The 14,657-nt window shown below is 40.6% G+C and overlaps 1 protein-coding gene across 1 annotated transcript; it reads right to left on the reverse strand.

Moving 5' to 3' along the window:
• Positions 1-1,212: 1,212 nt before the first annotated feature.
• On the reverse strand, positions 1,213-12,559 carry SOX11 (SRY-box transcription factor 11). Its single transcript, XM_087882416.1, has one exon. The coding sequence runs from the start codon at positions 10,852-10,854 to the stop codon at positions 9,565-9,567; it is 1,290 nt and encodes a 429-aa protein (XP_087738542.1). The 5' UTR covers positions 10,855-12,559; the 3' UTR covers positions 1,213-9,564.
• Positions 12,560-14,657: the final 2,098 nt, after the last annotated feature.

Consider the following 14,657-nt stretch of genomic DNA (forward strand, 5'->3'; position numbering starts at 1 on the left):
GATGAAAATCTCTGATCTCTTCATTGCTAGATACACCAATAATTATTATTATTGAACTTTTATTTTATTTTCCTGTTTTCCCCTTTTAACAGCTAGGCAACATTGTTCCAGTATCCAACAAAAAGAGGTCTTTCGTCCAAGGGCTTATTTTTGTGAAATTCAGACAAATATTGCAACTTTCCAAAACTGCTTAGGCAGGAAGAGGTGCTGGTAGGAAGTGATTTTTTTCAGACAGAGTAGCTGTCCTCATGACTTGAATAAAGCATCATTTTTGTCCATGGTTTGCTGGATAAACCATTTTTGGCTGGCTTTGTACACTGCACTAAGCCAAAAAGTATTTACGAACAACATAGGCTCAATTCATACATCATGCTAGCTTAAAACTAAATGTGGAATGCTGTAACTTAGAACAGTGAATTAACCTAGCCTCTGTATTGGGTGTAAACTCTTTCTGCATTAATTTTATGCTCCAGGTATCTATTAGATGCTCAAGGGCTTGGTGGAGCCTTTTTTCTATATAATCCATAATGTGAAATGCAAAAAATATGGAGGATGGGACTTAAACTTCTCCATTCTGCTATGCAAATTATTCTTTTAAATAACATCAGATTTTTGCAATTGATGTTTTGCAATAACATCAGATTTTTTGCAACATGGACATAAATCATGTTGAAAATTTAAAAAATAGTATTTCTGTAGCAAGGTCAATTTAAAATATTCACAATCATACAATCGTTGAACATTTGAGGTTTGGTAATTTAGTGGATGGTTAATATCAGTTTTTAGATTTAAGACTGACTGTTCTTTAATATACCATTAAGACTTATAAAGGCAACTAATCTTTACTTCATCTTAGGACAGCAAATTAAGACAAGCAAACAGGAAGTACTGTCCTCCATCTGCTTAATATAACTCCCCATTTTGTCCTCTGAAGAATTTGCCTCACTTTGCCCATTAATGCGAATGGCCTCAGCATTGTTTACATTTAAATAGATTTCAATAGTTACAGTAGTTACCAGAAAAGTTACTAATGATGCAAACTTCATATACAAGCAAGCAGGTGGTGTATATGGAATTTTATCACCCTGGTAATACATGTGGGAATATATAATGTTAAAACTAAATTAAGGGTTTTGGGTAGCCAACATATTTACAGTGTAAATTGGCTATATTAATTGTGTAATTCAAAATCTCTACAATATAACACAATAATTTATATAAAACCATATTTAATATACAACAAACTTCCACCACATAAACACATTTTATAAACATATTATAATTCCAATTACAGATTTTCATAAAAACATTTTCATATCAAGAATCTTAATACAGAATGATTTATTTCTATGTCAAAATACATTTACAGTGTAAATTGTCTGTAGAAAAAAGACACAGAGAAATGGAGTTTGCTGGTATTTAATTCAAGAGTAGAAACTTCTCTTATTTATTTCATGTTCAGTTTTAAAACATCACCTGAAATGATGAACCCAAGATATTTTGCTCTTATCCAAAGCAGAAAAGCAGGAAAAACAAATAACATTTGCCTTGTTTTCAGGGCATCACAAATGGGCACAGAATCGCACTTTACCAAGGCCATCCTGGCAAGGCCATGAGTCATGCTAGGAAAGACACTCCAGTTTGAGTGACTGTGAAATCTGAGCCCTTATTTTGTTATATACATAAAATACAAAACCCAGTGAGGGGAAAAAAATCCACATAAAAACACATATAAAGATTGATCATACAGTTTTATTAGGTCAATGTGTTTTTTTAGTTGGTATTTTTTCCCAATGGAGAAAAAAAATAGAGAGAGAGAAGAGACATTGGAGTGGACTGTTTTCAACCCTGAGCGTTTTAACACTGCATATCAAGTACTGTAGTAAAGAAGCTGGTTAAGAATGTAGCACACTAGCACAAGTGAATGATATTAATCCTCTAGGTGATCAGGTCTTTACAAAAAAAAACATAGCTTTCAATAAATAATGCTTAACTGTACAACTTTGATACAGCAATGTCATACACTGTTTTGACACATACTAAACTCTGCATGCTATATAGTCTACTAGAAGACGAAACTCTGCCATGCATTTTCTTCTTTTCCTAGTGCTAGAAAACACTTTTGTCCTCCAGTGCATTGCCTCAAGCAAACCTTACTCTCTTCTTTCCCCCCTTCTCACAGAAATAGGCCTGTACACTGGCATGCAAAAACCTCCAAGGTTTCCCCCCCACTACCATCATCATTCAGACTTCTAAACAAGAATATTTTCAGCTTTCCTCTCCTCCCCTTATCTAGAATGGCTGTGAAAAACTACTTTTCAAGTGGCCTTTGAAAACTCTTTTGTCTTATTTTGAAGTTACATATTTTTAAAAGTGTCAAGCTAAAAAAAAACAGCACTAAGACATTTAGTTTACTCCACCTGTGGCCTTCACACAACATCTCATAAATGTTGTAACCACCAAAATTCCCACACTGATGCAAAAGGCCTCCAAATTAAAACAGCCCAACAGAAAAAAACTGAAGACATTTTTTTAAAAAAGCATCATGGCATTGTAGGCTCCATACTTCCAATATACTACAAGATTAAAAACCAGAAGTTGCAAAAGAATAATAAATGGTGCTAATGTTCCTGATAACTGGGTTTGAAGATAAGCAATAAGATGGAAAGAAAATTAAACAATGAAACTGAGAGTTCCTGGATTAGAATTTATTACACCATCACATTAAAAATAAAAGTATTTCCAATCTTGTTGGAAAAGTAGTAGATTCACTCCTACTGATATATTATTTAGATATTTCACTGAGATGATTAGGACATACTAGCAGATAAATATTATAAAATTAGTACATCCTAATTTCTTAAAAGCATAATTTCCCAGAGAGCCTAATTCGAGTATGGCCCTTTAATTCACAGCAGAGAAATTTGGATATGAAAAAGGCGTGTGATGACTTAATAAAGACAGGGAACTCCATTTTCAAACTTTCAGGTTGTCAATGTGTCCATGAGAACCACCAACCCCATAATGAACTAGGAGTAGCTTTTATTCATAGAAGTCAGTCCTGTGAAAATGTTGTCCATCGTCGTTTCTTAGATGTTGCAGATAATTCTAGCTTTGCACTGGCATAACTATTGGGACTTTCTAGAAGAATTAATACCCAATTACAGTATTACTTTTATACATGAAATATTATGGACTTTTATTTCCCTTTTTGTAAGTCATTCTACACTTTCTGCACATTTGTGCTTTATACGGAATATAAAAATAGGCTTTTTAAACTCTGTTCATGTTTAAACTCACTAAAAAACTACTTGCTTGTGAAATTCTCTTAAAAATTCACTGCATCCATGAGGGGAGGTAAAAATCAAGTAGGCAGTTAATTGCTATAGGTAGTGTGTGGAAAGGAGGGGGAAATCACCCTCAAAGAATAGGTGTCTGAAGGGAGATAACAACATTTGGGGATGAAAAATTAATTGTTTATCCCTTGCAACTATTCAAGTGCAAGGGGATGAGGCTGTGAAAAAAAAAATCTTCCAACTTATTGGAGAATCAAGGCCCAACTTTAAAATATTGAAAAATGCAAATTAGAATAAACAAAATTCACCAAAGAAGTGCAGGATGAGGATCGTACCAGGCCATAGAAGAATATGTGACAAAGGTGGAGATATAGAACAGAGAGTTCTGTAGAGTAGGCTACCAAAGACTAATATAAGTCTTTAGTATCTGATTCTAATTTCACATTCAATAGTGACTGGAATAATTACAGTTTTATAATCAATTTACATTGGCATAAATGGCCATTAAGGCCATATAGGTTCAAATCACTTTCTGTAGACACTACACTAGGAAAAAGTTACCTTTTGCATGTATGGACATCTATATTTAGAGTAAATACAATTTTAAAAGACATTTTCATCAATCTATTTAATCTGTCATATATATTGCCCTTAAAGAATTAAAACTTTCTTTTTAATTAGATCTTCTAACATTAGATAGGAAGTAGCCAGAAGGAAAGATACAAACTGGATTTCACCTTCCACAAAGTGTCTTTAAAAAATCTTAGGTTGCTTTTTGAAATGTTATTCTATATGGATTAGGATATTTTCATATATTAAAAGCTGTCAATCTTTAAAACATTTCCTTATGCCCTTGAACAATGCATCTCCTCACCCAAGGAGATGAAAAGTGCTGAGGAAGAGGAGGAGACAAACAATGCAACAGCCCAAGAAATAAATCTATTTTATAAAAGTCTGCCTAAATGCTTATGTGCAATTACAAGGAAGAGCTATGAGCATGTATATTATCATGAGAGAAAACATACAATATTCAGGCATTTTACTCAAAAAGAGTCTGCGTGATTTGAGTGCAACTTCTTAGTAAATGTACTTAGGACTGCAACCCTGAATTCAGGACCGCAGTCTATAAATCTACCAATTAGAATTTTACTAATAGTAGTAGGACATTTCCCTCACTTACAATGGGAAAATAGATTTTTCAAAAAACACATTTCCATTTCTGATTTTTTTTTTGTTATCCAAGTTGACCAATTTTAACTTTCCAGATTAAATGTACATTCCCCTTCCTTGTATATTGCACATTCTTAGATCTTATATACTGTGCGATCCCTTTTCCAAATCATTATATGACTAATTTCAAATTCAGCTTTTAGAAATATATTCAGCCTCCCATATCACTAAAAGTAAATGTTCTGTTCAGTCTGAATATATCTTATTTAGATGAGCTACACCCTTGTATCTTCACATAATAAGTGTGACAAGGAGGTTAAAATACAGTTCCTGCAGTCAATATAGGCAGCTCCATAATTAAGGCAGACAGAGCTCCCCAATCCTTCAGCACACACACACCCCTTTCCACTATCATTTTCACAAATTAGAGAAGCTAGGAGACTAGCTCAAGGAATAAAAATATTTTGGCTTCATGTAGCTAACAAAGATTAATTTTTCTATGTTCAGTTGACAAAACTGGTGGTATTCAACTGCTGAAAAATAATTATCAGACTGCAGGGCACAATTGTTTGCCTCTTTTCTCTCAGATAGTCCAATAAATTGTTTTCAAATATGTAAAGTCATTAACACATCAAAAATTTAAGAGACCAAAAAAAGAAAAACTTAAAATTCAAGGACTTGAATTTTATTCAAGACTATTCCTAGCCAAAAATATGTTACGTGTTACACTAGCTTCTTCCCTAAAAGTTTTATCATGCCTTTGTGCAATGCAAAGACACAGACTGAAGTTTTGAGGTACACCATAATTTTTCTATCAAACGAAGCTTTAAACCAAAAACCTCTTTTAAAAAAAATTTAAGAGGCCATGGTCTTCGCTTAAAGAGATAATTTTAAGCACTTTGTTACCAGTTTAAATAACTAATTTAAAATTGATCTCTCATCAAAGATTTTTTGATCAACAATCTAAATTTTAAAGGTTTTATTCTATTTATATCATATGACTATGTACGTAGACAGGTCCATCTTCAGTCAGCCTGGAAGCCATTTAGCAGTGATTCCGAAAGTGAGCAGCTCAGTAAATTGTCCCTGTTAAATATCATCAAACCAATTCTAACCCTGTTTACAGAAAAATAAGCACTACTGATTTAAGTAGGACCTACTTTCAATAGTAAATACAATCACAAGTAATTCAAGTCATTACTTGAAAGTAAAATAAACTGATCAATTTCATGGAAAATGGCAATCACACTTATTTGAGATCACAATTGCTCGCAACTCCCAATTATCTTATTTTTGAATAATGATAGTTAGGACTGGTTGGATGATTTATTCACTTGTACTGACAAATGTACAATTGATTGATTACTTATTTAAAACAAAAGGATAGCCTTCCAAAGCTTATCGCAAATTATCCCTGTGACTAAGTCGAGTTATAATCTTAATTTCCCCACTAAAGTTTAAGACTGAAATATTATTAAAAAAAAAAAAAAAGTTCACACCCCAACACCTCCCCCCAAACCCCAAGTATCTGCCACAGTTCATCTTTCTTTCCCATTTCCTGTGCCTGAGGCCCAGATCTCAGTAAAGGAAAACAGAGCCTATTTCACTGGTAAAAGGACTCCCAGATGCTCTGGGCAGAGTAAGATGCCGCTTTCCCCTGTGCAGAGCATCTTTTGTAACTACAGAGAGTTTTCTTGCTCAGTTGAGGAAATAAAACAAGAGTCCCTGGAAGGGAAACAACTGTGCCCCAAAGGTGAAGGGCCCCTAATGCTCTTGGGGCGCAGAGAAAACCCCATCTTACGAAGAAAATAAGGCAGTGGCTGAGGTGGGATGAAGAAAAGCAGTACATCCGAGCTACACACACACATATATATATACATATATATATATATATATATATATATACATATATATATATATACATATATATATATACCACCCTTTTCTCCCCAGTCTGTTCTGTGGAAAAAAGAAATCAATGCAAAGGCTCCTGGATAAAACGTAGATGGGGGAAGGGACGAGACGGAAAGCTGCCTCTAGTCTATGAAAAATGAGAAAAGCCATCAGCCGCCCTCCTCCTCCTCCCGCTGAGAAGGTACCTCCCTTCACACAGAAGGCGGAGGGCGGGGGGAGGAGAGAGGGATGCTCGCACGGCCCTCTCCCTTAACCTATAGAAGCCTCTGCGCGCGCGCACACTTGACTCACTCACTCGCTCACTCACTCAACCACACACCGGCACGCGCGCAAACGCACACGCCTCGCGGGCGCGCGGCTCTGGGTGTCGCGCGGTTTTTTTTTTTTTTTTTTTCAACGTTTCGCTCGAAAAAGGGATGGGGAAAAAAAGAGAGAGAGAAGAGCCCGGGCTCGCCACGAACTGAGAGGCGACGGTTATTGACGCCACTGTTCAAGGCCTCGCGTCAATAGAGAAAGAGAAACGGCCCTCTCTTGCCTTGGCAAAGAATATGAAAACACCGTGCGCACACACGCAAACACGGCGGCTTGTCGTCCGCCACATTTTATTCGCCTCAAGCTTGTTGGGTGGTTGTTGTTTTTTTCCTTAGTAATATCGGGGTTGAAAATAGCGGCTCCACACAAGCGCGCGCGCGCGCGGATACACACACACACACAAACAGGCGGGCACGCCCCCTCTCCTCATTCAGTTCCTTTCCCTCGGCTCGTCCGCTGCGCGTTCCTGAGGCGGCGGCGGCTTTGGCAGACTAAAGCGAACCGCGGCGCTGCCTGCCCCACATGGTCAAGGCACGCCCCCCTCGCAAAGCTCGGATCTGATGGCGAGCAAAGCATGAAAGAGACACCTTTCCCTCCTTTTTCCTCCCCCTCCCCCGCGGCTAAGGCGAGCGCGCCGAGATCCCTTCTGTCAGAGAAACGGCTGGGGTGGCGGTGCGGGAGAGAGAGACTCCCCTTTTCCGAATCATACCAAATCAAACCGTCGAGAAAGATAACCTTAGTCCGGGGGAAGAAAAAAAAAAAAAGAAGCTCTACTGCTGTAAAAAAAACACTTGGCTAAAATCTTTCGCTTCAGCGGCATCCGCCTCCGCGCCCATCCCCACGCACCGACCCAGACAACCTGAAGGTGACCCAACCCCCGCCTCCCCCACCGGTCACCCCACTTCCAGCCAAGGTTGCCGCCACAATCTCCCAAACACATACACACACACACACCTCCCACGGCCAAATCACGCTGGGTCCCGACCCTGGCATCCTTGGCTGGCTCGGCAGCCGCCGCTCGGAATGAAGGACCCAGATGTACAGCCCTGAAAACACGCCAGAATCGAAGCTTTCTCGCCCTTCATCCCGCCATTTTGCCCCCAATCGCCTTTTCCTGCACCACGCCGGCCGCCCACCCGACCGAAGATGGGGGGGGGGGGAAGCGCACATCACAGGGGAGAGAAAGGGAAGAGGTATAAAAAAAGAAGAAGAGATCAGCCCTTTAAAGTCTATCTAACCATTTCTCCCCAACCACCCCCCTCCCGCCCCCCCATGAAGTCTCAGCTAAGGCTCCTCCAAGGGTGAGGGAAGGCTTGGATACATGGCGTATCCAGAGGCGTTGCTTCTATAGAGGCTAATATTGAATCGAGTTTCTATCAGTTCCAGCTGATTTATTAAAACTGTCAAGATACAGACTTTCAGCATTAAAAAAAAAAAAAAAACCAGGCAATGTTGTTGACAGTGCACAAGTCTGTTATGTTACCATCCTATGCTACAAAATATGCAGATGGTCTGTACTTGTAAGAATCATATTGCACAAAATGAGAAACTTTTACTATGTGCCTTTCTTTTTTTTCCCCATTTCATTAGTTTTTTTTTTAAATTTTCACTAAAAAAAAGTTGAGAATCCAGTTTCATACCTTCCATCTGGGCCCCCATTCACATATCACAGCATATGAGATACATAAATTCCTACTATAGTACAGTACATATACAATCTTTTAAACTAAGATAACAGCTCTGAGGTCTATATCACCATTTTCAATAAATCTTTACCTACAAATATTGAACAAATCTGAACTATAGCTGTACAAAAAAGTGTTTTGTTTTCTTGTTTTTTTTAAACCACAAGGCCTTTAGATACAAGGATTTTTTTTAAATCCTTTCAAAACCAGGACATAAACGTACCCATATAACTTGCATGCTAAAAACAGAGGAAAAAAATAAAAAAATAAAAGGGAAGAAGTGCCTGAAAAGTCTTACTGAAAAAACACAGCAAGAATGTTCCCTTTCACTGTACAAAAATACGCCTGAAAATATATTAATTTTTTAAAAAGACTGAGGTCTGTTATGTATCAAAAATGTTTCAATACCTTTGTGTACTGAGGTCTAGGCTGTCTGGTATTCAATCAAGGAGGTATAAGGGAACAAGTTACAAAAAAAAAGTTGGCAAGTAGAAATCACATTTGTAAAACCATAAACAATTTGATCTGAAAAGTAAACTCTGATCTTAAGTCAGTTCACAGTTTTTTTTTTGTAAGCGTTTGTACAGTCTGCATTTTTTTTCAAGCTCCCTGCAGCTTTGTTAAGAATTGGATGCATAGAAGACATCAGTTTTCTCCCTCCAAACAAAAAGTTTGCAATGGTCCCTTTAAATTTTTTTAAAAAAAATCAGAACAGTCCTTAGAAATATTTGTAGGAGAAACAAAAACAAAAATCCACAAACCCCCTTGAGTAACAGTTGTGCTGCCAAAAGACTTTTTTTGCAGACCACTTCCAGACTTCAATCACAAACTTCAAACAACGCCTTCTGAATCTTTTAACCCCCAGTCCCGTTTGCCTTTTTTTTCCTTGCTGCTACTGTTGTGATTACCAATTTAAAAAAAAAAATCAGAAGGAAAAAAAAATCACAACTCCGGACTCGGTTTGGAACTAACTTCAAGACTTTAAAAAGAAAGAAAAGAAAAATCCAAAGACATTTTGATCATTACTTCACTTCAAAACTCCACCACGTTTAAGCGTAAATCACTTTCCATTACCGATTTTTTTCTTTTTTTTTTCTCAGTCCTTTTGATCTCTCTCTCTCTCTCAGCCTGTTCGCCTGCCCATCGCGTTTTCTTCTGCTCTCTCCCTCCCGCCCTCGCTCGCTTCTTCAGTAAGTGAAAACCAAGTCGGAAAAGTTCGCTTCCAGCCAGTCGCCAGCGATCATCTCGCTCAGCTCCGGGGTGCAGTAATCGGGGAACTCAAAGTGAGAGCCCAAGCTACCCTCGCTGAACGAATCCAAATCCTTGTCCACGAGAGAAAGGGACAGGTTGCCCGCCGCGGAGCTCACGCCCATCTCCGAGGCGGCGTGAGTGTGCTGGGAGAAATTCAAGCTCAAGTCAAACATCAGGTCGTCCGCCTCTTCGCTACTGCTGCTGGAAGAAGAGGAGGAGGAGGAGGTGGAGACGGACCGGGAGGAAGCCGGGGACAGGCTGGGCTGCTGGGCGCTCTTGGGCATACTCTTGAAGCCGTAGTAGAGTCTGCTGGCGCTGGCGCCATGCGAGGCGGCGCCCCCCCTCACCTCTTCGTACAGGCTGGCCCCTTCGGTGGACTCCGCCGAGGAGCTCAAGGTGGGGCTGGCCGGGACTTTGGCTACGTTGTACCGCCTCAACTGCTGCTGCTGCTGCTGCTGTTGCTGCTGCTGGTGGTGGTCCTCTTCCTCCTCCTCGTCGTCCTCCTCCTGCTTGATCCGCAGCTGCAAGTCGTCGTCGTCGTCCTCCTCCTCGTCGTCCTCGTCCATGAAGACGCACTTGATGGTCTTGCTGCTCACTTTCAGCGTCCCGAATTGGTGGTAATCCTCTCCCCCGTAGTCGCCCGGGTGGGGGGCCAGCTTCGTCCCGGCCTTCGGGGGAGACGACGAGGAGGAAGAGGAGGAGGAGGAGGAGGAGGAGGAGGTTTTCCCTTTGCTACATTTCTTACTGGAGCTTTTGGCGCTCTTGCCGCCGTTGCTGTTGCCGCTGCCGGTACTGGTGGGTGTGTTTTTCTCCGGGCTGTGGTTGGCGCTGGGTTTGGCGGACGGGTCTATTTTGGGCTTTTTCCTCGGCCTGTATTTGTAATCGGGATAATCGGCCATGTGTTTAAGGCGCAGTCTTTCGGCTTCCCGGATGAACGGGATCTTTTCGCTGTCCTTGAGCATTTTCCACCGCTTGCCCAGGCGCTTGGAGATCTCGGCGTTGTGCATGTCCGGCGACTGCTCCATGATTTTTCTTCGCTCGATCTTGGACCACACCATGAAGGCGTTCATCGGTCTCTTGATGTGCCCCGAGGCCGTTTTGCACCAATCCGGATCGCTCTCATCCAGCGCCACCGGGCTGCACGCCATAAACTCCCCTTCTTCGGTATCCATCGCTTCTCTGGGCAGGTTGTTCTCCGATTCTGGACTTTCCGCTTGCTGGACCATGGTGGGAGGTACGATTTCTCTTGAGAGTTTCTTTGTAAGTCTTTCGGGTCGATTATTATTATTATTTTTTTAAAAAATGTATTTTTCCTCCACTTTGCACCCACCGACCGCTCGCCCACCTCGTTCGGCTCACGCGAGCGGCTGCAAGGTGAAGCCCGGCGCGCAAGTTGCAAGCTCCTTTTTTTATTTTTTCTTCCTCCCTGCCCTTTGCGTTTCTCAGTCTCTCCGTTTCCCTCCTGCTCCTCGGTCGCCGCTGATTATCCGTCTAGCGGCGGCAGAAGCAAGGACTCGCTCCGGCTCTTTCCCCTCCCCCTACAGCAGCAGCAGCAGCAGCAACAGCAGCCGCCCGGACCCAGAGATCTCGCTGGATCACACTCCCCCTTCTGCAAAAGTTGCGGGTTCTCTCCGAACTAGTTATCAGGGTTTCATATGGGTGACATCACTCCTGCGGCCAGCCAATGGATGAGCCGAACTCCTCCCCTCGGCTCCGCCCCTCCGCCTTTATTAAGTTCCCCCACATGTAGGCATACACACCCCCTTTGCAGCGGCTGTTGGAAGGCATGGGGTGGGGGGGGGAGATAAAGTGGAAGTGGGAAGGGGGCTGGGCTTGGAGGTTCGTCTTAACAGTCGGAGAGGGAAGGGGGGACAGAAGCGAGGGAATGGCTCGGAGAGGTCGCTAAAGCCGCGCTGGGATCAGGAGATCGTCCTCTCCTCCTTGGGCTTTCTTGATAGGAAGGGGCCCTACTTCTTATTTACCAGAATCTGGGAGACAGCGCAGGTGAATCTGGTGCGATTATACCCACATTGCCCAGTGTTACACTGGGGGAGCTTATTCTTGTAGGAATCCACTCGCATCCTTCTGGGCATTGGCTTCTTCTTTGCACAACGGCTGTAGGTGGCGCTTTAGTACCACTAGCTCCTTGCGGTTTCATTTTGATCAGATTCCTTCTGTACACTGAGACAGATAAACACACACGGAGATTTGTGTGTATGCGTCTTCTTGACTTGTAGATTATTTTATTTTCTTCCCTTCCCCCCCACCTTCTCCCAAACCTTCCTTCCTCTCTAGGCACACTCTGCCAGACCTCCCCACCTACCTGATCTCCTGGCAGGACTATATTTTGAATTTCTTGCCTCTTTTTCCAAAAAACCAGCAGCAGGAATATAATCTGGCTCTTCTGTGGTAGATTAATATCTCTTGAGCATGTTTCCCAGCTTCAAGAGATGGAGGTGGAAGGAAGCTTGAAAATTCATATATGTCTTATCATATGTTATAATTCAGTTGCCCTTAACCGCATGTACTTTGCCCATGTTTGTGTATTTTTACTAACCCCATTCAAATACCATTTTTAAACAGTTATCTCCTTAAATAAAAATTAAAAACAATCCAAAGTAAATCAAAGTACTGTCTAATTTATAATGAATATTTCAAAGTACCTTTAGCTTATCTAAGCACTGATTTTAATCAGCTTTTAATCAGGTTATATTTTCTAAGTACATAAGGGTATGTAAGTGAGGCTGGCAATGCCAACAAAAGTGTGCTTAGGTGTACTAGGCCATTTGCCTTATCAGCACTTTTCTACAAGCTGTTATTCCAATAAACGTGCTTAAAACTCTATTTTGTATGTCTTATATTTGTAATTAAAAGTAAAATGTACATGTATTTTAAATGTTTCCTTTTTTGTATAAACAGTGGCCCACCCATTCCTGCAAATATTTTTTAAAAGATTTAATGATGTTTTAAGTATGACAAATGTGGATGTAGTTATAGGATTAGAACGTAAGGACACTTTTGAAAGTTAAACTATCTGAAGTCTTTTTGCACCAGTACATACATGCTTATCTGGGAGTTCATTAGCAACCAAATCAGTCCATCATCACAAAATATCTAACTCCCAATGTGACAGCAATGTTAATGAAAGTATTGTGGCATTAATTTGATGGCAACGTTTTGCAAAAAGTAGCACTTAAAAGCATAAATCTTCAAAGATGTAAATAGATGCAAGAAAATAAATCATATACAAACATGTAATACTTAATGTATTTTTGGAATAAAATAAATATAAGGATGCATGCCATTTATTAAATGTACTTTTGCTTGTGTAGACCTCTTGCCAAAGCTAAAGCAGATAAAAAAGTACTTTGCTCAAAAATGCTGAATATGACATATGACATACAGCATCTGTTCCAAAATAAGGTATAAAAATCTTCAGACAGCAAAAAATTGCTACATTGCATCGTGGCTAGCTTGCTAGTTTTCATTGCAGAGCATGAAGTCACCACAGAATGGCTTGCCTTATTTAGACGGAAGAGTTCGTGTTGGAAAAATGTCCTTTGAAATAGACCATTTGCAGACACCAGTATTCCTGGGTCAACCACAGTGACCCACCCTCTTCCTGTCCACTCTGCTCAAGGTGGGGAAAATATCTGCACTCATTTAATTAGAAGAACTCCTGCCCCTTAGACTTAGAGAGGAAGAGAACATTTTCTGGCTCAATCTTTGTTCCAGAAAGAACTTTCAGGTTATTGAATGTACATTTGAATGTAACTTTTGCTTACATTCAATTCATACCCATTTTTGTTTTGAAATTCAACTAGGGTGAAGTAAACAGGCAGGGTGAAGTTTTCCCAGTTTCAAAATTTGTGTTCTGATTAACGTTCTATGCTGTGCCCTAACATGATTTGTCTGACTCTGATTTTACACATTTGGGGGCCCCAGTCAATCAGGTTTGCAAATAATTTATAGCCAACTGTAGCTCAGTCAATTAAGTGTGATTAAACAAACCATGGCATAGAACACTATGTGAACTAAGCTAGTATAAGATTGTGGATGAACCAGCCCCACTTGTTTGGAAACTACCGTAGATCCAGTAGTCACAAACTGATAACTCAATTTATATCTCTATTCTGGTCAGCTGGTATTGTCCTTTTGTAAAATAGCAATAGCAGTGGCAATAGCAGTTAGACTTATATACCGCTTTACAGTGCTTTACAGCCCTCACTAAGCAGTTTACAGAATCAGCATATTGCCACCAATAATCTGGGTCCTCATTTTACTGACCTTGGAAGGATGGAAGGCCAAATCAATCTTGTGTGGCTCAGAATCAAACTCCAGGCAGTGAGCAGAATTAGTCTGCAATACCACATTATAACCACTGCACCACCATGGCTCTCATTTGGACAGTTTGTAATCAAATATAAAATGATCTGACATCATACCTCATATCTAATGTAGATTTGAAATTCTAGAGCTTTATTTTAGGGTACATCATATCTAAGATGCTTCATATCATATGGTCCAGTTTTCTGTACAACATTACCATTGTTTTTGAATTTGTGCCAAATAAGTGGCGGTCATGAGAATTTCACTTTTGCAACACATTTAGTTTTACAACTATTCTTGCTGTAGTATCAGTGTAAAATGCCAAGTGTACCTTCAGTATAAAATGTCAACTGCACCTTCAAAACAGGTGGAAAAAAAATAGCGCTATGTCCTGTCAGATTTTCAATAGGTTGTGGAGTTCTAATGAAAGCCACCAAAATAGAATTAAATCAGCAGTTTGTTACATGGTGGTGAGATAAGGATGGATAAAATAAGTATAACATTCTTAATTCTTGATCGGGATTCCGTGTGCACAGTCACTCATGCCCTCGTCACCTCTCACCTGGACTACTGCAACGCTCTCTACATGGGGCTCCCCTTGAGGAGCACCCGGAGGCTCCAACTGGTCCAGAATGCGGCCGCGCGGGTAATTATGGGAGCTGCATGGCGCTCCCGCATAACACTGCTCCTGCGCGAGCTG

The sequence above is a fragment of the Pantherophis guttatus genome, chromosome 1 (assembly GCF_059756535.1).
Source record: "Pantherophis guttatus breed Tessera chromosome 1, ASM5975653v1, whole genome shotgun sequence".
Lineage (NCBI taxonomy): Eukaryota > Metazoa > Chordata > Lepidosauria > Squamata > Colubridae > Pantherophis > Pantherophis guttatus.